The sequence below is a fragment of the Bos javanicus genome, chromosome 10 (genome assembly GCF_032452875.1).
Source record: "Bos javanicus breed banteng chromosome 10, ARS-OSU_banteng_1.0, whole genome shotgun sequence".
Lineage (NCBI taxonomy): Eukaryota > Metazoa > Chordata > Mammalia > Artiodactyla > Bovidae > Bos > Bos javanicus.
This window is the reverse complement of record NC_083877.1, coordinates 5,091,744-5,117,870: the sequence shown is the minus strand read 5'-3', so window position 1 is coordinate 5,117,870 and position 26,127 is coordinate 5,091,744. Positions and strand designations below refer to the sequence as shown.

General features: G+C 40.5%; 1 protein-coding gene across 1 annotated transcript in view; it reads left to right on the top strand.

The window, feature by feature from the left end:
* The first annotated feature begins 659 nt into the window (after nucleotides 1-659).
* Nucleotides 660-26,127, top strand: part of SIMC1 (SUMO interacting motifs containing 1) — an 86,080-nt gene continuing 60,612 nt past the window's right edge. Inside the window, exon 1 of the mRNA XM_061429954.1 lies at nucleotides 660-899. Coding sequence (XP_061285938.1) covers nucleotides 771-899 — 129 coding nt within the window. The 5' untranslated portion in view covers nucleotides 660-770. The remainder of the gene's footprint in view (nucleotides 900-26,127) is intronic.

Genomic DNA, 26,127 nt, shown 5'->3' with positions numbered 1-26,127 from the left:
TTTTCCGTTGGTGCATTTTTTTTTACAATCTCTGATCCTGCTATCAACTGAACAAATCTCTAAATCTCAGTTTAAAATCCTGAGTGACATGGATTGTTGGTGAAACCCGCAAATTGGTACAGTTTAGTATTCTGCCTCACTTATCGAAACAGCAAAAGCGCCTTCGACTCAGTATTTCCACTTCTGGGAAGTGATCCTAGAGAGGGGCCTGCACGTGTGCACAAAGAAAGGGGCCTTTCTCCCCCTACTCAACCAAAGGCCAGCTGACCCACCCTCAGCCACTCCCCTCTACCTAACCGCACCCCGCCAGTCCAAGCCTGGGTCCCATCCTCAAAGGGCCTCTCCGGGTGAGTCCGTTGAAGCCCTTTACGGTGATCAGAAAGGCTTATTCACACCTCACTTCACACTGGAATCAGTTGGAAGCAGCGGGGAAAGCCCTCACAGCCTCAGCGTCCCGCACGACCGGCCCCAACACCAGCCCAAGCCGGCTGCGACTTGATCTTTTCCCCTTTTCCGTTTTCTCCTCGGGAAGGGAGGACCAGGGCCACTGCCAAGTACCGTGACGGCGGCCCTCCGGCCGCCGCCAGCCGCCCGCCGCCAGGGGGCGGGCCCCCGGAGGGCAGGGGGCGGGGCCGGCGGGGAGGGAAGGGGCGGGGCCGGTGGGCTGATAGCTCCGGTCGTCGTCGGCCGCTACCTCAGCAGCAGGAACCGAAGTCGCTGCCGCTTGGCTCACTGGTCGCCCGCGCGCTGTCTCGGCCGGTCCCGCAGCCATGGAGGACTTCATTGTGATCTCGGACGACAGCGGCTCCGAGAGCTCCGGGGGGACCCGCCCGAGCCGGGCGCGGAGGCTCCGCCGGGCCCTGTCCCGGACCCCCGGCGCGCTGCCCCGCCGGACTGTGGTGAGTGAGCGAGCCGCCGCTCGCCGAGCCCCGCTGCGGCCGGAGCCGTCTGCCGCTCGTACATCCCTCGGCCCAGCCCGCTGCTTTCCGCGGCTCCGCCGCCCGCCCCCGGGCGCCTTACAGCTGCAGCCGCTTCCCGCCTTCCCGATGTGTCCCGCCCGGAGGAGCGCGGCGGGCCCCGGGTTGAGACGCTGGGCCTCCCGGGCTCCGCGCTCAAGCCCGAGAGCGGCTGAGGCTGGAGAGTGGCCGCCGGGCACATGGACGAGGTCCTGGCGCGCCAGGTGCGGGGGTCGCTGGAGCCCACAGCCGCGGCGGTCCTCAGGCCAGGCCGCGGGCTGCCCTGAGCCTTGGGCGGGGGCCAGGGACACACGGGGTCCTCTGGAGAGACCCGGACCTCGAGGAGGGCGTGCGGGAGCGCGTAATTGTTTGGCCTGTGGTGTGTACAGATGTGTGCAGGGAGGTAACAGGAGCCCGGGCGGGGAGGGAGGGAAGCTGGGGCCTGGGCCCGACGGTGGCCAAGCTCCAGGGCCTGGCAGTCGAGCGAGGGGCAGGATTTTGGAGTTGTGCGGGAGGGCAGTTTATGGCGCTTCGCAAACATTTACCAAGCTCTAAAGGAATAGGGAGGGAAACATCCACGATTTCTTTACCCCTTGGGCTCGTTAGTCTTTGTCCTTCTGCCTAAAGTGGTGAATAAAACATCTATGGCTCCTGCCTTTCTAGAATCCTCCACAGATATTTATTGAGCCCCTACTATGGGCCAGGTGTACTAAGAGCTGGGGATACGATGAAGAACACAACATTCCTGGCTTGTCATAGAAGGTGATAGAATCAACAAGTAGTTATAGAATACTCAAAGGATGGAAGGTGGGCGGGGCTTTTTCGGTATCAGGAGACTCTCAACATCAGACTTCCAACAATCTTCCTAGCCTTCTAATTAGCCACACCCCAGAAATAAAAGAATTGTTATTTGTAGTGTTATTTGTAAACGCCTTTCTTCCTATGTAAGTACTTAATCAAGACAAGTTCAGCTTCTGCTCCTCCAGTCCCCTTCCCAGCGTTTTTAGTCCCTAAGCCTCCACTGTGAGCCACTTCTGTGTCTCAGGTATAGTGTTAAATCTAGGAGGTCACTATAAGAATGAATGGCATGTAAAACCAATTAACTTATACTGCTGTGTTGCCATGGTTCAAGCAAGAGGAATTCCCTATAACTTTCAGTAAAGAATTTAGAAGAGATGGACAGACAAGAGATTTGCAAGGTAAAAGTGACTGGATGTCCCTAGTACAGTGTGGGGGACATACTAGATATATTTGTTGGATGAAAGAATGGTTGACGGAATGGGGAAGAGAGCAGTTCAGACAGTCGTTTGATGGTGAGAGTGAATATAACAGAAGCAGACTTGAGGTGGCAGAAAAGCTGCATTCAGTTTGGACCTCAGAGGACTTGAACTCTGGAGAACAGTCAGGATTGGAGGGATTTGGTAATCATCTAAATAGAAAGAAGCACTGAAGGTCTAATTAAGATTGAGATAATCAAGGGAAAGAATGTAAAAACAAAAAAGGTGGAAGAAAAAAGTACTGCAGAATAACCCTCAACTGCCTCTCCTAGTTTTTCCTCTTCCCTCCTCCTCCTTCTCTCAGTCCCCCTTTAACTTTGTACTTCATACCAACTTTGCTTTTTCCTCCCAAGGGGTGTCTACCTCCGGTCATCCTGAGCCAGCTTCCTTCTTCAAGTGTCCAAATGTCATCCTTAGCCAAGTCTGTGGTATGTGCTATAACCCTTCTTGCACATACATAGGGGTGCTCACAAAATTCCCCTCCTCCTCTGTGACCACTCAATCAAGCATTTTGAGTTGGAGCCGTTTAGAACTGAAGAGAAGTGAAAGGCATGTTCCAGAGTAGCACCCATTGTAAATCTCGCTTCTCCACATACTTACTCCAGCTTTCTCAGATCTCCTGGCTGGTTCTCCTTTTATGCTTCTTGCAAGTTATAAGGGTGGAAGGATAACCACACAAAATATCAGAGACATTAAGAGACTCTCAAGCACCTTTGTCCAGCTTTTCCTCAAGGCCCTGAGGTCAGAGAAACCTCTGTTTGAATCAAGAACTCCCCTAACTCTACTTCCCAATCCACCCAACAGCTCTAGAAGCTTTGGCAAGTTCTGTTGTCTCTTTCAGCTTCTGCATTTGAGAACATTAATACCCACCTGGCAGGATCATTAGAAGGTTTTTAATGAAACAATGCAAGGATAGTGCCCAGCATAAATGATAGCTTTTGCTACACTTTATGCTGTTTTCTCAAGCTTGGCAAGCAATGAAATAAAAGAAACAAGTTTTGTGATTTTTTTCCCCTTTTTTGCAAATATTGACTGAGGGGAAACAACTTGCTTGAATTCAGGAAATCAAAAAGCCACCTCCTATGCTGAAGTTGATGTTTCTGAACTTCTGGCTCTTAATCTGGGCTTTAGACTTCAGTAAGGTGATGAAATGTGTCTGTGTTTTTTATATTTATTGCTTCCTCCTCTCCCCCCACACACACACTTATAAAAGCAGAACATGTTCAGCTAATTTTGGTTGGCCTAATTACAAAGATTGAGAAATGTATACAAAAGAAAATTTAAATTGCCATTAATCTCACCATGCAAAGATAACCAATGCTAACATTTTGAAGTATGCCTGCTTAAACATTTCTTTGTGAATGCCAGTGTGTGCTCATACATACCCATGTGTCTCCCACATGGGAGACACATGTGTTTTTGCAAAAATGAAATCTTGCTATACTTTTTTTTGTTCGCCTTTTTGTCTTAATATACTTTTCTACATCAACAAATATACATTTTCACCAATATTTATAATGTATTCCATTGTACAGATTTATAATTACATGTACCTTTTCCTATAAATGGGTATTATGCTGCCATTTCTAAATTTTCTCTATTATAAAACAAATCAGAAATTTCCTCATAAATAATCTTTGTACCTTTGTTCATTTGTTTGTTTAGGATAAGTTCCTCTTAGAAGTGAGATTGCTGAGTCTAAAGGTATGCCCTCTTCAGGAACTTTTGATATATATTGTCAAATTTCCTACGGAAATTGTACACCAATTATATTCTCACAGTACCCCTTTCTCTACTATTTACTCACCCCTGCTGCTGCTACTGCTGCTAAGTCGCTTCAGTCGTGTCCGACTCTGTGCGACCCCATAGACGGCAGCCCACCAGGCTCCTCCATCCCTGGGATTTTCCAGGCAAGAACACTGGAGTGGGTTGCCATTTCCTTCTCCAATGCATGAAAGTGAAAAGTGAAAGTGAAGTCGCTCAGTCATGTCCGACTCCTAGCGACCCCATGGACTGCAGCCTACCAGGCCCCTCCGTCCATGGGATTTTCCAGGCAAGAGTACTGGAGTGGGGTGCCATTGCCTTAGATACCGTCAATTTACCGAATATGTAAATAATTATGGAACACTTAGTATATGCCAGACACTCTTGTTGGCATACAGTTGCTAAGAATACAGCTAAAAATACAAAACCAAGTCCCTGTTTTTGTGGAGATTTCATTTTAGTCAGAGGGAAACAAAGAGTAAACAATCACATAGGTGTCCTGTCAGATGATACGCAGAGTTTTAGAAAGAAAAGTAAGGCATTTTTGGTTTTTCAGTATTTGCTGGTTTGATAGCTAGATTCTGTGAACTTTCATGGTTTAATTTTTTTCTTTGGTTGTAGGTAGTGATTCATTCTCTCATTAAATACTTTTTGAGCACATGCTCTGCCCCTGGGTACCAAAGGTGAACAAGGTGACAGTGAACCTATGTTCTAGTGGGGAAATAGCAATAAACTAAGAACTAAGTGAACAATATAATAGAGAACAACTTGGGTGGATTTGGGAACGTTAGATTGTGTCTTCAAAGAAGGCCTCTCTGAAGAGTTAATATTTGATCTGAGAACAAAATGACAGATTTGTTATGAGAAGATCTTGGGGAATAAAGTAACAGCAAAGGGTGTAGCAAAAGCAAAGATTAGAAATAAGAAGGAGCATGACTAACTGGAGGAATCAAAAGGCCAGTGGGGCTAGAATGTAAGAGACGGACAGAGTTGGAAGTGATGAGAAGTAGGTGGACTAGACTATATAAAGCCTGTAGATCACGATAAGGAATTTGGATTTTACTCTTATGTAACAAGAAATCTTTGAAGGGTCTTAAGCAGGGAAATAACATGATCTAATTTACATTTTTAAAAAGTGACTTTAGCTACTGTGAGAAGAAAAGACTGTAAGGTAGGGTGACCATATAATTTATCATCCAGATGGGGATCCTTTTGCAAATGAAAGAGGTTGCTAACTGGACAGGGTGTCAAACAACAGGCAAAAGCTGAAACTGTCCCATACAAACCAGTTTCACCTTACTGTAAGGGGACAAAAGTGGAATCAAAGAGATTTGTCTTGGAGGTTGCAGCAGTAGTCCAGACCAGAGATCATCGTAGCTTTGTAGGTGGTGCGACTAGATAACTGGAGGGTTATGGAAGGTACCAATGAAGTAAAATCAACTGGTCATAAAACAGCAGGACCCTGTGGTCATTGCCTTGTACGTCCTCTGTCTGCCTTTTGTCTGTGGAAAAACTCTAGCTACATAGTAAGTTTAATCAGAGAAGTGAGAACATGCAGAAACAAAGGAAAGCAGTCAAGGAGACCAAGTAATGATAATTTAGTCTGTAAACAAAGTCAAGGACCTTTCCTTCCTTCACAGGCACTATAGATAATATTCTGAGCCAAATCCTGTGAGCTGTCTTATGGTTACTGAAACCCCAACCAGGTAGAAGTTAACCACATAATGACCAGACTGTAACCATGACATAAGCTGCCACAATTCCAAGAATTGGCTTCAAAGAAGTGAGAACAAACCAACACTGGAACTGAAGACTAACTGTACTTAAAATAATCAAGGTGACACTGATCAGACCACTGATGACCAATTTCAAGATGATTGTCAGAGTTGACTGTACAGTTTCTGCATGTAGCCCCTTCCCTCAGCCTATAAAAGCTCTTGTCCACTGATTTTCAGGGGGCGGAGTTGGCCTTTGGACAGGTGTCCACCCTCTACACCCCCCATACCCTAGCTGCTGGCATCCAAAATAAAGCAAACTTCCCTTTCCAACAACCTTGCCCCTTTATTGACTTTTTGAACGACAAGCAGCCAGACCCTGCTTTTGGTTACAGTCCTGATCCTTGGTTGTGGTTAATGAGGGGAAGGGGGGATTCCTGAATGATGCCTTGGTTTGTCCCTAGCAACTGGATGCAGGTTGGTGTCAGTCACTGACATGAGGATGTCTTGAGGAGGAACAGGGTTAGAGGAAGGACTCATGAATTCTTAAATGTAGTGTGCTATATATGTGTGAATGTGTGTGTGTGTATAGTTTATGTGAGTTAATTGCCTGTTCTTGTCCTGGTGGATTTTTTGTGGATTTTTTTGTTTTTGTTTTTACTAATTTGTCAGTTTTACTTGGACTTCTCAGGTGGCACTAGTGGTAAAGAGACAAAAGAGACGTGGGTTCAATCCCTGGGTTGGGAAGATCCCTGGAGAAGGAAATAGCAACCCACTCCCATATTCTTGTCTGGAGAATCCCATGGACAGAGGAGCCTGGCAGGCTGCAATCAGTAGAGTCAGATATGACTGAAGCAAAGTAGCATAGTTTTACTTACATAGTAAAGACTTTTTATAGATTGGATTGGGTCCTCCAAAAAGATGTGTTGAAGCCCCCGCTGCCACTACAGAATGTGACTTTATTTGAAAATCAAGTCATTGCAGATGTAATCAGTGAAGATGAGATCACAGAAAGTAAGGTGGACCCTTAGTCTGATATAAGTAATATCTTTATAAGATGTGAAGACAGAGGAAGAACACTGTGAGACTATGGGAGTTATGCAATTGCAAATCAATGAACACCAGAAGGTAAGAGAAGGGCACAGAACAGTTTCTCTCGACAGCATTTAAGAGAGCGTTTCCTGCAGACACCTTAATTTTGAACTTCTGAGCCTCCAGAACTGTGAAAAACAACAAAAAGACCAGGAACAAGTCAAGGACATCCTCTCTCACCAATGCTTTTCAGCATCGTACTGGAAGTCCTTGCTGATGTTATTAGGCAAGAAAAAGTATACACATTAGGAAAGAAGAAATAAAATTTTTACTCAAAGATGTCATTATTGCCTATGTAGAAAAAATCCAAAAGAATTAGCAACCAAAAAAAAAATTACTAATAAGTAATAATAGCAACATTGTAGGATGCAAGGTCACTTTACAAAAGTCATCACTTTCCCATATACCAGCAATGAACAAGGGGAATTTGAAATTAAAAACATACTACCATTTACATCAAAACTGTAAAAATGAAATGCAAATCTCATAAAACATCTACAAGAGAGATCTATATGAGGAGAATTATAAAACTGATAAAATATATCAAAGAAGAAATAAATAAATGGAGATATATTCCATGTTCTAGAAAAACATCTGCTTTATTGACTATGCCAAAGCCTTTGACTGTATAGATCACAACAAACTGTGGAAAATTCTTCAAGAGATGGGAATACCAAACCACCTGACCTGCCTCCTTAGGAATCTGTATGCAGGTCAAGAAGCAACAGTTAGAACTGGACATGGAACAACAGACTGGTTCCAGATTGGGAAAGGAGTATGTCAAGACTGTATATTGTCATCCTGCTTATTTAACTTATATGCAGAGTACATCATGTGAAATGCTGGGCTGGATGAAGCACAAGCTGGAATCAAGATTGCTGGGAGAAATATCAATAACCTCAGATATGCAGATGACACCACCCTTATGCAGAAAGCAAAGAGGAACTGAAGAGCCTCTTGATGAAAGTGAAAGAGGAGAGTGATGCTTAAAACTCAACATTCAAAAAACTAAGATCATTGCATCCAGTCCCATCACTTCATACCAGATAGATGGGGAAACAATAGAAACGGTGACAGACTTTATTTTCTTGGGCTCCAAAATCACTGCAGATGGTGACTGCAGCCAAGAAATTAAAAGACTCTTGCTCCTTGGAAGAAAAGCTATGACCAACCTAGACAGCATATTAAAAAGCAGAAACGTTACTTTGCCAACAAAGATCTATTTTGTCAAATCTATGGTTTTTCCAGTAGTCATATATGGATGTGAGAGTTGGATCATAAAGAAAGCTGAGTGCTGAAGAATTGATGCTTTTGAACTGTGGTGTTGGAAAAGACTCTTGAAAGTCCCCTGGACTGCAAGGAGATCAAACCAGTCAATCCTAAAGGAAATCAGTCCTGAATATTCATTGGAAGGACTGATATGGAAGCTGAAACTCCAATACTTTGGCCACCTGATGAGAGGAACTGACTCACTGTAAAAGACTTTGATGCTGGGAAAGATTGCAGGCAGGAGGAGAAGGAGACAGCAGAGGATAAGATGGTTGGATGCATCACCAACTTGATGGACGGTGAATTTGAGCTAGCTCTGGGAGTTGGTGATGGATAAGAAAGCCTGGTGTGCTGCAGTTCATGGAGTTGCAAAGAGTCAGACGTGACTAAGTGACTGAACTGAACTGATTCCATGTTCATGGAAAGGAAAACAATATTGTTAAATGTCAGTTCTTATGAACCTTATCTATAGATTCAATGCAATCCTGATCAAAATTCTAGCAAGTTATTTTGTAGGTATCAGTAAACTGATTAACGTTTATATGGAGAGGCTGGAGAAGGCAATGGCACCCCACTCCAGTACTTTTGCCTGGAGAATCCCATGGATGGAGGAGCCTAGTAGGCTGTAGTCCATGGGGTCGCTAAGAGTCGGACACAACTGAGCGACTTTGCTTTCACTTTTCACCTTCATGCATTGGAGAAGGAAATGGCAACCCACTCCAGTGTTCTTGCCTAGAGAATCCCAGGGACAGGGGAGCCTGGTGGCTGCCATCTATGGGGTCACACAGAGTCGGACACGACTGAAATGACTTAGCATAGCATAGCATGGAGAGGCAATTTGTTGTTGTTCAGTCACTTAGTCATGTCTGACTGTTTGAGACCCCATGGCCTGTAGCACGCCAGGCTTCCCTGTCCTTCATTATCTCCTTGAATATGCTTGAACTCATGTCCATTGAGTTGGTAATACTCTCCAACCATCTCACCTTCTGCTGCCCCCTCCTCCTCCTGCCCTCAATCATTCCCAGCATCAGAGTCTTTTCCAGTGAGTTGGCTGTTTGCATCAGATGGACAAAGTGTTGGAGCTTCAGCTTCAGCATCAGTTCTTCCAATGAATATTCAGTGTTGATTTCCTTTAGGATTGACTGATTTGATCTCCTTGCTGTCCAAGGGACTCCCAAATCTTCTCCAGCACCACAATTTGAAAGCATTCCTTCAGCACTCAGCCTTCTTTATGGCCCAACTTTCACATCCATACATGACTACTGGAAAAACCATAGCTTTGAGTATATGGACTTTTGTCAGCAAAGTGATGCCTGTGCTTTTTAATATGTTATCTAGGTTTGTCATAGCGTTCCTTCCAGGGAGCAAGCATCTTAATTTCATGACTACAGTCACAATCCACCATGATTTTGGAGCCCAAGAAAATAAAATCTGCCACTGTTTCCACTTTTTCCCCTTCTATTTGCCATGAAGTGATGGGACCAGATACCACAATCTTAGTTTTTTGAATGTTGAGTTTTAAGCCAGCTTTTTCACTCTGTTCTTTTCAGCCTCATCAAGAGGCTCTTTAATTCTTCTTCACTTTATGCCATTAGAGTGGTATCATCTGCACATCTGAGGTTTAGGTAATCTTTTTATTTATTTATTTTGAAGGATAATTGCTTTACAGAAATTTTGTTGTTTTCTGTCAAACATCAGCATGAATCAGCCATAGGTATACATATATCCCTTCCCTCTTGAACCTCCCTCTCATCTCCCTCCCCATCCCACCCCTGTAAGTTGATACAGAGCCCCTGTTTGAGTTCCATGAGACATAATGCAAATTCCCATTGGCTATCTATTTTACATATGGTAATGTAAGTTTCCGTGTTACTGTCTCCATATGTCTAATCCTTTCCTCCCCTCTCCCTGTGTCCATAAGTCGGTTCTCTATGTCTGTGTCTCCATTGCTGCCTTGCAAATCAATTCATTGGTACCATCTTTCTAGATTCCATAAATTTGCTTTAGTATACACTATTTATCTTTCTCTTTATGACTTACTTCACTCTGTATAATAGGCTCTAGGTTTATCCACCTCATTAGACTGGACTCAAATGCGTTCCTTTTTATGGCTAAGTAATAACCATTATGTATATGTACCACAATTTCTTTATCCAGTCATCTGTTGATAGACATCTAGGTTGCTTCCATTTTCTAGGTATTGTAAATAGTGCTGTAGTGAACATTGTCTCCCAGTGATCTTGGTTCCAGTTGTGATTCATTCAGCCCAGCATTTCACACGATGTACTCTTCATATAAGTTAAACAAACAGCATGATGATATACAGCCTTGATGTGGTCCTTTCCCAATTTTGAACCAGTCCATTGTTCCATGTCTGGTTCTAACTGTTGCTTCTTGATCCACAGACAGGTTTCTCAGGAGACAGGTAAGGTGGTCTGGTATTCCCTTTCTCTTTGCTGCTGCTGCTGCTAAGTCGCTTCAGTCGTGTCCGGCTCTGTGCGACCCCAGAGACGGCAGCCCACCAGGCTTCCCCGTCCCTGGGATTCTCCAGGCGAGAACACGAGTGGGTTTCCATTTCCTTCTCCAGTGCATGAAAGTGAAAAGTGAAAGTGAAGTTGGGCAGTCATGTCTGACTCTTCGCGACCCCATGGACTACAGCCTACCAGGCTCCTCCGTCCATGGGATTTTCCAGGCAAGAGTACTGGAGTGGGGTGCCATTGCCTTCTCTGCCCTTTCTCTTTAAGAAGATGCAATAACCAACTGAATATTGGAGAAGAGCAAAGTCAGAGGTCTGCCACTTTTGACTTCAAAACTTATTACAAACCACAGTAATCAAAACAATATAGAATTGGTAAAAGAATAGACAAAATAGATCAGTGGAACACCATAGAAAGCCCAGAAATAGACCCAAATTACTCTAGTCAACTAATCTTTGACACTGGAGCTAAAGTAATAGAATGGAACAAAGATAGTCTTTTATTTATTTTTTTTAAATTTTATTTTATTTTTAAACTTTACAGTATTGTATTAGTTTTGCCAAACATCAAAATGAATTCGCCACAGGTATACCCGTGCTCCCCATCCTGAACCCTCCTCCCTCCTCCCTCCCCATACCCTCCCTCTGGGTCGTCCCAGTGCACCAGCCCCAAGCATCCAGTATCGTGCATCGAACCTGGACTGGCGACCTGTTTCATACATGATATTCTACATGTTTCAATGCCATTCTCCCAAATCTCCCCACCCTCTCCCTCTCCCACAGAGTCCATAAGACTGATCTATACATCAGTGTCTCTTTTGCTGTCTCGTTCACAGGGTTATTGTTACCATCTTTCTAAATTCCATATATATGTGTTAGTATACTGTATTGGTGTTTTTCTTTCTGGCTTACTTCACTCTGTATAATAGGTTCCAGTTTCATCCACCTCATTAGAACTGATTCAAATGTATTCTTTTTAATGGCTGAGTAATACTCCATTGTGTATATGTACCACAGCTTTCTTATCCATTCATCTGCTGATGGGCATCTAGGTTGCTTCCATGTCCTGGCTATTATAAAACAGTGCTGCGATGAACATTGGGGTACACTTGTCTCTCTCCCTTCTGGTTTCCTCAGTGTGTATGCCCAGCAGTGGGATTGCTGGATCATAAGGCAGATCTATTTCCAGGTTTTTAAGGAATCTCCACAGTGTTCTCCATAGTGGCTGTACTAGTTTGCATTCCCACCAACAGTGTAAGAGGGTTCTCTTTTCTCCACACCCTCTCCAGCATTTATTGCTTGTAGACTTTTGGATCGCAGCCATTCTGACTGGCGTGAAATGGTACCTCATAGTGGTTTTGATTTGCATTTCTCTGATAATGAGTGATGTTGATCATCTTTTCATGTGTTTGTTAGCCATCTGTATGTCTTCTTTGGAGAAATGTCTATTTAGTTCTTTGGCCCATTTTTTGATTGGGTCATTTATTTTTCTGGAGTTGAGCTGTAGGAGTTGCTTGTATATTTTTGAGATTAGTTGTTTGTCAGTTGCTTCATTTTCTATTATTTTCTCCCATTCTGAAGGCTGCCTTTTCACCTTGCTAATAGTTTCCTTTGTTGTGCAGAAGCTTTTAAGTTTAATTAGGTCCCATTTGTTTATTTTTGCTTTTATTTCCAATATTCTGGGAGGTGGGTCATAGAGGATCCTGCTGTGATGTATGTCAGAGAGTGTTTTGCCTATGTTCTTCTCTAGGAGTTTTATAGTTTCTGGTCTTACATTGAGATCTTTAATCCATTTTGAGTTTATTTTTGTGTATGGTGTTAGAAAGTGTCTAGTTTCATTCTTTTAAAGTGGTTGACCAGTTTTCCCAGCACCACTTGTTAAAGAGATTGTCTTTAATCCATTGTATATTCTTGCCTCCTTTGTCAAAGATAAGGTGTCCATATGTGCGTGGATTTATCTCTGGGCTTTCTATTTTGTTCCATTGATCAATATTTCTGTCTTTGTGCCAGTACCATACTGTCTTGATAACTGTGGCTTTGTAGTAGAGCCTGAAGTCAGGTAGGTTGATTCCTCCAGTTCCATTCTTCTGTCTTAAGATCGCTTTGGCTATTCGAGGTTTTTTGTATTTCCATACAAATTGTGAAATTATTTGTTCTAGCTCTGTGAAGAATACCGTTGGTAGCTTGATGGGGATTGCATTGAATCTATAAATTGCTTTGGGTAGTATACTCATTTTCACTATATTGATTCTTCCAATCCATGAACATGGTATATTTCTCCATCTATTAGTGTCCTCTTTGATTTCTTTCACCAGTGTCTTATAGTTTTCTATATATAGGTCTTTAATTTCTTTAGGTAGATATATTCCTAAGTATTTTATTCTTTCCGTTGCAATGGTGAATGGAATTGTTTCCTTAATTTCTCTTTCTGTTTTCTCGTTATTGGTGTATAGGAATGCAAGGGATTTCTGTGTGTTGATTTTATATCCTGCAACTTTACTATAATCATTGATTAGTTCTAATAATTTTCTGGTGGAGTCTTTAGGGTTTTCTATGTAGAGGATCATGTCATCTGCAAATAGTGAGAGTTTTACTTCTTCTTTTCCAATTTGGATTCCTTTTATTTCTTTTTCTGCTCTGATTGCTGTGGCCAAAATTTCCAAAACTATGTTGAATAGTAATGGTGAAAGTGGGCACCCTTGTCTTGTTCCTGACTTTAGAGGAAATGCTTTCAATTTTTCACCATTGAGGATAATGTTTGCTGTGGGTTTGTCATATATAGCTTTTATTATGTTGAGGTATGTTCCTTCTATTCCTGCTTTCTGGAGGGTTTTTATCATAAATGGGTGTTGAATTTTGTCAAAGGCTTTCTCTGCATCTATTGAGATAATCATATGGGTTTTATTTTTCAATTTGTTAATGTGGTGTGTTACATTGATTGATTTGCGGATATTGAACAATCCTTGCATCCCTGGGATAAAGCCCACTTGGTCATGGTGTATGATCTTTTTAATGTGTTGTTGGATTCTGATTGCTAGAATTTTGTGAAGGATTTTTGCATCTATGTTCATCAGTGATATTGGCCTGTAGTTTTCTTTTTTTGTGGGATCTTTGTCAGGTTTTGGTATTAGGGTGATGGTGGCCTCATAGAATGAGTTTGGAAGTTTACCTTCCTCTGCAATTTTCTGGAAGAGTTTGAGTAGGATAGGTGTTAGCTCTTCTCTAAATTTTTGGTAGAATTCAGCTGTGAAGCCGTCTGTACCTGGGCTTTTGTTTGCTGGAAGATTTTTGATTACAGTTTCAATTTCCATGCTTGTGATGGGTCTGTTAAGATTTTCTATTTCTTCCTGGTCAAGTTTTGGAAAGTTGTACTTTTCTAAGAATTTGTCCATTTCTTCCACGTTGTCCATTTTATTGGCATATAATTGTTGATAGTAGTCTCTTATTATCCTTTGTATTTCTGTGTTGTCTGTTTTGATTTCTCCATTTTCATTTCTAATTTTATTGATTTGATTTTTCTCCCTTTGTTTCTTGATGAGTCTGGCTAATGGTTTGTCAATTTTATTTATCCTTTCAAAGAACCAGCTTTTGGCTTTGTTGATTTTTGCTATGGTCTCTTTTGTTTCTTTTGCATTTATTTCTGCCCTAATTTTTAAGATTTCTTTCCTTCTACTAACCCTGGGGTTCTTCATTTCTTCCTTTTCTAGTTGCTTTAGATGTAGGGTTAGGTTATTTATTTGACTTTTTTCTTGTTTCTTGAGGTATGCCTGTATTGCTATAACTTTCCCCTTAGGACTGCTTTTACAGTGTCCCATAGGTTTTGGGTTGTTGTGTTTTCATTTTCATTAGTTTCTATGCAAATTTTGATTTCTTTTTTGATTTCTCTGTGATTTGTTGGTTATTCAGCAGCATGTTGTTCAGCCTCCATTTGTTGGAATTTTTAATAGTTTTTCTCCTGTAATTGAGATCTAATCTTACTGCATTGTGGTCAGAAAAGATGCTTGGAATGATTTCTATTTTTTTGAATTTACCAAGGCTAGATTTATGGCCTAGGATGTGATCTATCCTCGAGAAGGTTCCATGTGTGCTTGAGAAAAAGGTGAAATTCATTGTTTTGGGATGAAATGTCCTATAGATATCAATTAGGTCTAACTGGTCTATTGTATCATTTAAAGTTTGTGTTTGGTTGTTAATTTTCTGTTTAGTTGATCTGTCCATAGGTGTGAGTGGGGTATTAAAGTCTCCCACTATTATTGTGTTATTGTTAATTTCTCCTTTCATACTTGTTAGCATTTGTCTTACATATTGCGGTGCTCCCGTGTTGGGTGCATATATATTTATAATTGTTATATCTTCTTGGATTGATCCTTTCATCATTATGTAGTGACTATCTTTGTCTCTTTTTACAGCCTTTGTTTTAAAGTCTATTTTATCTGATATAAGTATTGCTACTCCTGCTTTCTTTTGGTCCCTATTTGCATGGAAAATCTTTTTCCAGCCCTTCACTTTCAATCTGTATGTGTCCCGTTTTGAGGTGGGTCTCTTGTAGACAACATATGTAGGGGTCTTGTTTTTGTATCCATTCAGCCAGTCTTTGTCTTTTGGTTGGGGCATTCAACCCATTTACGTTTAAGGTAATTACTGATAAGTATGATCCCATTGCCATTTACTTTATTGTTTTGGGTTTGATTTTATACACTGTTTTTGTGTTTCCTGTCTAGAGAATATCCTTTAGTATTTGTTGGAGAGCTGGTTTGATGGTGCTGAATTCTCTCAGCTTTTGCTTGTCTGAAAAGCTTTTGATTTCTCCTTCATATTTGAATGAGATCCTTGCTGGGTACAATAATCTGGGCTGTAGGTTATTTTCTTTCATCATTTTAAGTATGTCTTGCCATTCCCTCCTGGCTTGAAGAGTTTCTATTGAAAGATCAGCTGTTATCCTTATGGGAATTCCCTTGTGTGTTATTTGTTGTTTTTCCCTTGCTGCTTTGAATATTTGTTCTTTGTGTTTGATCTTTGTTAATTTGATTAATACGTGTCTTGGGGTGTTTCGCCTTGGGTTTATCCTGTTTGGGACTCTCTGGGTTTCTTGGACTTCGGTGATTATTTCCTTCCCCATTTTAGGGAAGTTTTCAACATTTATCTCTTCAAGTATTTTCTCATGGTCTTTCTTTTTGTCTTCTTCTTCTGGGACCCCTATGATTCGAATGTTGTAGTGTTTAATATTGTCCTGGAGGTCTCTGAGATTGTCCTCATTTCTTTTAATTCGTTTTTCTTTTATCCTCTCTGATTCATTTATTTCTACCATTCTATCTTCTAATTCACTAATCCTATCTTCTGCATCTGTTATTCTACTATTTGTTGCCTCCAGAGTGTTTTTAATTTCATTTATTGCATTATTCATTATATATTGACTCTCTTTTATTTCTTCTAGGTCCTTGTTAAACCTTTCTTGCGTCTTCTCAATCTTTGTCTCCAGGCTATTTATCTGTGATTCCATTTTGATTTCAAGATTTTGGATCAATTTCACTATCATTATTCGGAATTCTTTATCAGGTAGATTCCCTATCTCTTCCTCTTTTGTTTGGTTTGGTGGGCATTTATCCTGTTCCTTTATCTGCTGGGTATTCCTCTGTCTCTTCATCTTGTTTAAATTGCTGATTTTGGGGTGTCCTTTCTGTATTCTGGCAGTTTGTGGAGTTCTCTTTATTGTGGCATTTCCTCTGTGTGGGTTTGTACAGGTGGCTTTTCAAGGTTTCTTGGTTAGGGAAGCTTGTGTCGGTGTTCTGGTGGGTGGAGCTGTATTTCTTCTCTCTGGAGTGCAATGAAATATTCAGTAATGAGTTATGGGATGTCTATGGTTTTGGGGTGACTTTGGGCTGCCTGTATCTTGGAGCTCAGGGTTGTGTTCCTTGTTGCTGGAGAATTTGCTTGGTATGTCTTGCCCTGAAACTTGTTGGCCCTTGTGTGGTGCTTGGTTTCAGTGCAGGTATGGAGGCATTTGATGAGCTCCTGTCAATTAATGTTCCTTGGAGTCAGGAGCTCCCTGGAGTCAGGGTTTGGACTTAAGCCTCCTGCTTCCAGTTATCGGTCTTATTTTTACAGTAGTTTCATAGCTTCTCCTTCTATACAGCACCATTGATAAAATATCTACGTCAAAGATGAAAAGTTTCTCTACCATGAGGGTTACCTAGAGAGGTTCACAGCGTTATATGGAGAAGAGAAGAGGGAGGAGGGAGTTAGAGGTGACCCGAATGAGATGAGGTGGAATCAGTAGAGGAGAGAGTGGGCTATCCAGTAATTTCTTCCTTATGTGCACTCCACAACTGGACCGCTCAGAGTTGTTCACGGAGTTATACAGAGAAGAGAAGAAGGAGGCAGGTGACAGAGGTGGCCAGGAGGATAAAAGGGGGAATGAAAAGGAGGGAGACAGATCCAGCCAGTAATCAGTTCCCTAAGTGTTCTCCACCGTCTGGAACACACAGAAATTCACAGAGTTGGGTAGAGTAAAGAGGGGTTAGGGAGGAGACACGGGCGACCTGGTGGAGAAAAAGGAGAGTCCAAAGGGAGAGAGAGCAGTTAAGCCAGTAATCTTGCTCCCTAGTGATAAATGGGTACTGAAGATTGGGTTCTTAAAGGTACAAAATTGGTAACAAATACATAAAAGCAAAAATTAAAAATCTAGAGTAGAGTTTGGAATTTCAAAAATACGATGTTAAAGAAAAGAAGAAGGAAAAGAAAGAGAAAAAATGAACAAACAAGGTCATGAAAATTATAAAGAAAATATAGGTACAAAATTGATAACTAATACCAAAAAGCAAAAGTTAAAAATCTAGAGTAGAGTTTGGAACTTCAAAAATACAATGTTAAAAAAAGAAGAAGAAAAAGAAAGAGAGAGAAAAAAAAAAACAAGAACAAACAAAGTCGCATAAATTATAAAGAAAATACAGGTACAAAATTGATAACAAATACCAAAAAGCATAAATTAAAAATCTAGAGTAGAGTGTGAAATTTCAGATATGCAATGTTATTTAAAAGAAGAAGAGAAAGAAACAGAGAAAAAGAAAAAGAGAAAATAAAAAAGGGTCACAGAAATTACAAAAAAAAAACTATAGGTACAAAATTGGTAACAAAAGCTAAAATTAAAAATCTAGAGTAGAGTTTGGAATTTCAAAACTACAACGTTAAAGAAAAGAAAAAAAAAACAAGGTCAAAAAGATTATAAAAAATATATATATGAAGTTTGCTTTAAAAAAAATGGGGTCTTTTTTTTTTTTTCAAAGTAATCGGTTATAAAAGTGAAAATTAAAGGAATAATAGAGAACTTAAAATTTTTTTTTAATTAACACAACAAAAAAATGATCGTAAAATTAGTAAAAATATATCTAGGACTTTCTCTGGTTTTGTTGTGAGTATTGTGGGTTCAGTTCATTTTTGGCTAGTTCCTTGGTCCGACTTATATTTCTCAAGATCTATAGGCCCCTTCCTATGTAGTTGGTACTAACCACAGGGTTTTAATCTATTGCCTGTAGCTTCCAAGGCGGTTCCCTCTGTTATAGCTTCTTCTGTTTGCTGGTCTCTTCAGTGTCTGGTTTCCACCCTGACACAAAGGGGACGGTGGAGGACACTTTTTTTTTTTTTTAGGCTCACTTGTTCAGTCACGCTGAGGGGAGGTAGGGAGGGATGCTGCAAACATATAACACTGGCATGTGCTCGCAGTGCCTCAGCCACACTGGGTCTGCCCCCCGTTCATGGTGCGTGTAGCCTCCCTGCCCATGCTGCTCAGGCTCTAGGTTGCTCCGCCGGGAACCATCTGTGGCCGGCCCTGGGCTGCATGTACCTCCCAGGTCCAAGCCGCTCAGGTTCAGGCACTCGGGTAGTCCTCAGAGGCGCAGACTCTCAGTTGGGCCTGCGTTTTGTGCCCTTCCCAGATCCGAGCAGCTCAGGTGATGAGGTGTTTGGCGCGCGCGATTGCTGCAACTTGTCGCCTCCCCGCCGCTCGGTTATCTAGGTGTGCACCGGCGCACCTTCTCAGGCAGATGTTGACCGTCCAGACCCCCAAGAAGTTTTAGTTAGCAAAGAAGCCTGCTTACAGTTTTATAGATAATGTCTCTCTGGGGCTGCAATTGTCCCCTACCAGCTCTGGCTGCCTATCACCGGAGGCGGATGGTCTGCCGCCGGCTATCTCTGTTCAGTCCTTTGTTCCGTGCGCGGGCCTGGCGGTGTCTTAGGTTAGGGCTGGCTTTTCGCGTGGTAGATATCCCACAGTCTGGTTTGCTAGCCCAAATTATTTCGCTCAGATAGAGCTCGGGGTATTCAGGCCAGATCCTTGCGATGCAGCCCGCGCCGTGCCTCCCTGCCCGTGCCACGCCTCCCTGCCCAGCCCCCGCTTGATAATGGTGGATGCAGGCGTCTGCGCTGCTTCTCCGCTGGGGGAGTTACCGTAGGGTGTGCAATGTGCGGGTTTTAATTGTTTATTTATTTTTCCTCCCTGTTATGTTGCCCTCTGTGCTTCCAAGGCTCAGCACAGATTCGGCAGTGAGAAGGTTTCCTGGTGTTTGGAAACTTCTCTCTTTTTAAGACTCCCTTCCCGGGACGGAACTCTGTCCCTCCCTCTTTTGTCTCTTTTTTTGCCTTTTATATTTTTTCCTACCTCCTTTCGAAGACTTGGGTTGCTTTTCTGGGTGCCTGATGTCCTCTGCCGGCATTCAGAAGTTGTTTTGTGGAATTTACTCGACGTTTAAATGTTCTTTTGATGAATTTGTGGGGGAGAAAGGGTTCTCCCCGTCCTACTCCTCCGCCATCTTCTAATCATTCTCAAAGATAGTCTTTTAAACAAATGGTGCTGGAGCAACTGGAGAGTCACAGGCAAAGAAATGAATCTAGATACAGACCTTACAACTTTCATAAAAATGAACTCAAAACCTGGATCATAGACCTGAACCTAGGATGCAAAACTATGAAATTCCTAGAAGATAGGAGAAAACCTAGATCACTTTGGGTTTGGCGATGATGTTTTAGATATAGCATTAAGAACATAACCCATGGAAGAAATAATTGCTAAACTGAACTTCACTACTACTGAAAACTTCTCTGTGAAAGACAGTAGAATGAGAAGATAAGCCACAGACTGGAAGAAAATATTTATGAAAGACACATCTGATAAAGGACTGTTACTGAAAATATGCAAATAACTCCTAAAATCAACAATAAGGAAACAAGCAACCTGATTAAAAAATGGGCAAAAGACATAAACAGACACATCATAAAGAAGGCATACAGATGGCAAATAAGGGTATGAAGAGATGTTCAGCATCATACACCATTAGGGAACTGCTAATTAAAACAACAGTGAACTATTATTACATTTGGATTTTAGAATAGGCAAAATCCAAAACACAACAACATATGCTGGTAAGGATGTGGAATAATAGAATTCTCATTAATACTGGTGGGAAAGCAAAATGATACAGCAAATTTGGAAAAAAGTTTGGAAGTTTTTTTACAAAACTAATGTATTCTTATAGTACAGACCAACAATTGTGCTCCCTGGTATTTGCCCAAATGAATTGAAACTTAAAACCACACAAAAAAACTGAATATAGATGTTTATATATCAGCTTCATGCATAATTGCCCAAACTTGGAAGGCCACTAAAATGTCCTCCAATAAGTAAATGGATAAGTAAACTGTTACCTCCAGACACTGAAATATTATTCAGCACTAGAAAGAAATGATCTATTAAACCATGAAAATACTTGGAGGAAACTTAAATGGCTTTTTTCACTTAGTAATATGCAGTCTGAAAAGACTATACGTGTGATAGTCTTTTCTATCACACAAGACTATTCTGTGTGATTCCAACAATATGACATTCTGGAAAAGTAAAAACTAAGGGGACAGTGAAAAGATTACTGGTTTTCAGGGGTTAGTGGAGAGAAAGTACTGAATAAGCAGAGCACAGGATTTTTCAGGCAGTGCAACTGTTCTGTATGATACTACAATGGTAGATACATGTTGTTATATATTTGTCAAAACCCATAAAATGTAAAAGGGTAAACCCTAATATAAACTATGGGCTTTGGATATTGATAATGTGCCAATGTAGATTTATCAGTTGTAACTAATACACCACTGTGATGCTGGATACTGATACTTGGGAAGTTGTACATATGTGGGGAATTGGACTATATGACAACATTCCATATTTCTGTTCAATTTTGCCACGAACCAAAAACTGCTCTAAAAAGTAAAGTTTATCAATTTAAAAAATGTACCAGTCCAAAAAATTCAAATACTAGAGAATGGTATGCAATGAAAATTAGGGTAGTATTGGTCCCCAGCTCATTATTTTCCACAGTTTTTTCTAGGTTTTCTCACATTTCTCTCGTTTTAAGTTATTTATTTAAAATGTTTGCTTTGTTGATTTATAATTGACGAAACTAAGATATTTTAAGTATATATCATGGTGATTGAACTAATAAAGTTTAATAAAGTTTTTATGTTTTAATCAAAGTTTCACACATTATAAATTAAATTTAGTGTCATGTCCCACTTTCCAAAAATCGTTCACTTTTTTATTGACATATACCATTATATTAGTTTCAGGTGTACATCATAATGCTTCAGTATTTATACACACTGCAAAAATGACATCCATAATAAGTCTGTCTACATCATTTGTCATACACCAATATATTATAAAACATTATTGATAGAAAGTTTATACCTCTTGACCCTTTAACGGACTTTGCTTACCCTCCCAAACCTCCTGGCAACCACCATTATAATCCTCGTACCTGTGAATTTCATATTGTGTGTTTTTGTTTTTAGATTCCACATGTAAGTGAAATCATATGGTATTTGTCTTTCGCTGTCTGACTTATTTTACTTAGCATAATACCCTCAAGTTCCATCCATGTTGTCACAAATGGCAAAATTTCATACTTTTTATGGCTAAGTAGTATTCTGTTGTGTGTGTGTATGTGTTGCTCGGTCATGTCCAACTCTTTGTGACCCCATGGACTGTAGTCCACCAGCCTCCTCTGTTCATGGAATTCTTCTGGTGAGAATACTAGAGTGGGTAGCCATTCTCTTCTCCAGGGGATCTTCCCAACCCAGGGATCGAGCCCAGGTCTCCTGCATTGTGGGCAGATTCTTTACAGTCTGAGACACTAGGGAAGCCCAACGTGTGTGCGCATATATATACACATATGGACTACGTGTTTATTCGGTCATCAGCAGACGCTTATGTTGTTTGCATTTCTTGGCTATTGTAACTAATGCTTCAGTGAATGTAGGGGTGCATATATCTTTTCAAATTAATGTTTTCATTTTCTTCAGATAAATAATCAGAAGTAGAATTGCTAGATGGATCACATGTTGATTCTATTTTTAATTTGAGGGGGAATTTCTATACTATTTTCCATAGCATTGTGCTAAACATTAATTACACTAACAGTGCACAAGGGTGTCCTTTTCTCAACATCCTTACCAACCCTTTTATTGCCTGTCTTTTTAATAAGAGCCGATTTGGGAGAATGGCATTGAAACATGTGTAATATCATATATGAAACAAGTCGCCAGTCCAGGTTCAATGCACGATACTGGATGCTTGGGGCTGGTGCACTGGGACGACCCAGAGGGATGGTACAGGGAGGGAGGAGGGTTCAGGATGGGGAACACGTGTATACCTGTGGTGTATTCATGTTGATATATGGCAAAACCATACAATATTATAAAGTTAAAAAAAAAAAAAAAGAGCCACTGTTACTGGAATGAAGGGATATTTCATTGTGGTTTTGATTTTTATTTCCCTCATGATTAGTGATGTTGAGCATCTTTTCTTGTGTCTGCTGGCCATCTATAAATGTCTATTTAGGTCCTCTGTCCATTCCATATTCTGATTTTTGGCTTTTTGTTATTGAGTTGTATGAGTTCTTTATGTATTTGGGATATTAATCTTTTATCAGATACATGATTTGCCAAGATTTTCTCCCACTTAGGAGGTTGTCTTTTCATTTTGTTGATGGTGTTCTTTGCTGTACAGAAGCTTTAGTTTGATGTAATCCCATTTGTTTGTTTTTGCTTTTGTTGGCTTTGCTTTTGGAGTCAGATACAAAATAATCACCAAAATTAATGTCCTCCAGCTTACTGCCTCTATTTTCTTCTAGGAGTTCGGTGGTTTCAAGTCTTATATTCAAGTCTCTAAGTCTCTTGAGTTAATTTTTGTGTATGGTATAAGATAGTAGTCTAGTTTCATTCTTTGGCATGTGGCTTTCCAGTTTTCCTCACACCATTTATTAAAGAGTGTCCATTGTATAATCTTAACCTCCTTTGTCATAAATTAATTGACCATGTATGCATGGGATTTGTTTCTGGGCTATTTTTCTTAAAATTGATCCACATGTCTGCTTTTATGCCAGAATTATATTGCGTTTGAAATCAATGAGTGCAGTGTCTTCGGCTTTGTTCGTCTTTCTCAAGACTGTTTTGGCTATTTGGGGTCTTTTGTGGTTCCATATAAATTTTAAGATTGTTCTGTTTCTGTGAAATGTGCCATTGGGATTTTGAAGGGGATTACATTGAATCTGTAGATTGTTTTGGCTAATATGGGCATTTTAACAATATTAATTCATCCAAACCATGAGCACAAAACATCTTTCCATTGTGTTTTCAGTTTCTTTCATCAGTGTCTTATAGTTTTTGATATACAGGTCTTTTATCTCCTTGGTTAAATTTGCTCATGGGTATTTTATTCTTTTTGATACTATTGTACATGGGGTTGTTTTCTCAACTTTTTTAACAGTTCATTGTTAGTGTGTAGAAATACAGCAGATTTTTTGTATATTTAGTTTGTACTCTGCAACTTTTCTGAATTTATTAGTTCTTATAGTTTTTTTGATGTGGTTATTAGCATTTTATATATTGTCCACAAATAGTGAAAATTTTACTTCTTCCTTTCCAGTTTGGATGCCATTTATTTCTGCGTCTTGCCTTATTGCTCTGGCTAGGACTTCCAATACCATGTTGAATAAAAGGGACAAGAGTGGACAGCCTTGTCTTATTCCTGATCTTAGAGGAAAAGCTTTCAGCTTTCACCATTGAATATGATGTTAACAGTGGGTTTGTCACATATAGCCTTTAATATGTTGAGGTGTGTTTCCATCTCTACCCACTTTGTTGAGAGTTTTTGTCATAAATGAATGTTGAATTTTGTTGAATGCTTTTTCTGCAATTGTTGCTATAATCTTGATTTTTATCCTTCATTTTGTTCATGTATATCTTGTTAATTGATTTGTGGGTGGTGAACCATCCTTGCGTTCCTAGAATAAATTGTTGGGTTTGGTTTGTTGTTATTTTGTTGAAGATTTCTGTATCTATGTACATCAGTGATATTGGCCTGTACTTTTCTTTTGATGTTCTTGTCTGGTTGGTATCAAGGCCATGATGGCCTTGTAAAATGAGTTTGGAAGCATTCCTTCCTCTTCAGTTTTTTGGAAGAATTTGAGAAGGATAGGTATTAAATCTTAGAATTCACCAATGAAACCATGGTCCTGGACTTTTATTGGGGGATGGGCAATTTTTGATTACTGATTAAATCTCATTATTATTAGTAATCTGTCTATTCAGATTTTCTATTTTTTCATGATTCAGTCTTATCCTTCCTTCTACTAACTCTAGGCTTCACTTCTTTTTCTAGTTCCTTTAGTTGGAAAGTTAAATTATTTGAGATTTGTCTTGTTTCTTGAAGTAGGACTGTATCACTGTCAAGTTTCCTCTTAAAACTGATTTTGCTGCATCCTGTAGATTTTGGTAAGTTGTATTTCCATTTTCATTTGTCTCAAGGTATTTTTTTTAACTTCTCCTTAAATTTATTGGGACTTTTTTTTGTTAAATAGGATCTATCCTGGAGAGTGTTGCATGTGCACATAAGAAGCTTGTATAATATCTTGCTTTTGGCTGGAATGTTCTATATATATTAAATTAATCTGCCTAGTGTATCTTTTAAGACCAGTGTTTCCTTATTAATCTTCTGTCTGAATGATCTGTCCATTAATGTAAATGGGATATTAAAGTGTATCACATTTTTATTGCTGTCAGTTTCTCCCATTACATCTGTTAATATTTGCTTTATATATTTAGGTGGAGAAGGCAATGGCACCCCACTCCAGTACTTTTGCCTAGAAAATCCCATGGACGGAGGAGCCTGGTAGGCTGCAATCCATGGAGTCGCTAGAGTCGGACACGACTGAGCAACTTCACTTTCACTTTTCACTTTCATGCACTGGAGTAGGAAATGGCAACCCACTCCAGTGTTCTTGCCTGGAGAATCCCAGGGATGGGGAAGCCTGGTGGGCTGCCGTCTATGGGGTTGCACAGAGTTGGACACGACTGAAGTGACTTAGCAGTAGCAGTATATATTTAGGTGCTATGTTGAGTACATAAATATTTACAAATATTATATCCTGTGGTTGGATTGACCCCTTTATCATTATGTAATGCCCTTCTTTGTCTTTTACTACAGTCTTTATTTTAATGTTTATTTGTCTGATATAAGTATAGTTACCCAATCTTTCTTTTGGTTTCCATTTGCATGGAACATCTTTTTCTATCCCTTCACTTTTAGTCAGAGTGTGTCCTAACATCTGAAGTAAATCTAACAGGCAGTATATGTTTGTTTTTTCAGTGTCTTGTTTTTTGAATCCACCCAGCCACTCTATGTCTTTTGATTGGAGAATCTAGTCTGCTTACATTTAAAGTAATTATCGATAGGTGTGTAATTATTGATAGATATGTACTTACTGCCATTTTGTTCATTGTTTTCTGGTGGTTTTCTGGTTTGTTTCTGTTCTGCTCTCTTACCTTGTGATTTGATGAGTTTCTTTAGTGTTATACATACATTCCTTTCACATTATCTTTTATGTACATATTAGAGAGTTTTGCTTTGTGGTTACCATAAAGTTCACATATAGGTTCTGGTTCAAGACAACAGAGTAGAAGGATGTACGCTCATGCCCTCCTGTGAGAACACCAAAATTGCAACTAGCTTTTGAACAATCCTTGACAAGAGAACACTGGAACCCACCAAAACAAGATACCCCACATCCAACGACAAGCCACAATGAGACAGCAGGAGGGGTGCAATCATGATAAAAATCAAATATGACAAAGGAACTGGGAATCCCTAGGGAATCTGGCCTTCAAGGCCAATGGGCTTTGATTATAGGACTTCCACAGGACTGGGGAAAACAGAAACTCCAGTCTTGGAGGGTACAAACAACATTTTGTGTGCACCAAGTCCCAGAGGAAAGGAGCAGTGACCCCATAGGTTACTGAACCAAAACTACTTGCTAGTGTTGGAGGGTCTCCTATGGAGGCATGAGTTGGCAGGGGCTCACCACAGGGACACACTGGCAGCATCAGGCAACAAAGGTCCCTCTTGGTGTAAACCCTCTTGGAGTTCACCATTAACCCTATCATAACCCATAGATGACAGGGTAGGGTTGCCTCAGGCCAAACAACTACCAAGGATGGAGTGCAACCCCACCCATCAGCAAATAATTGGATTAAAGCTT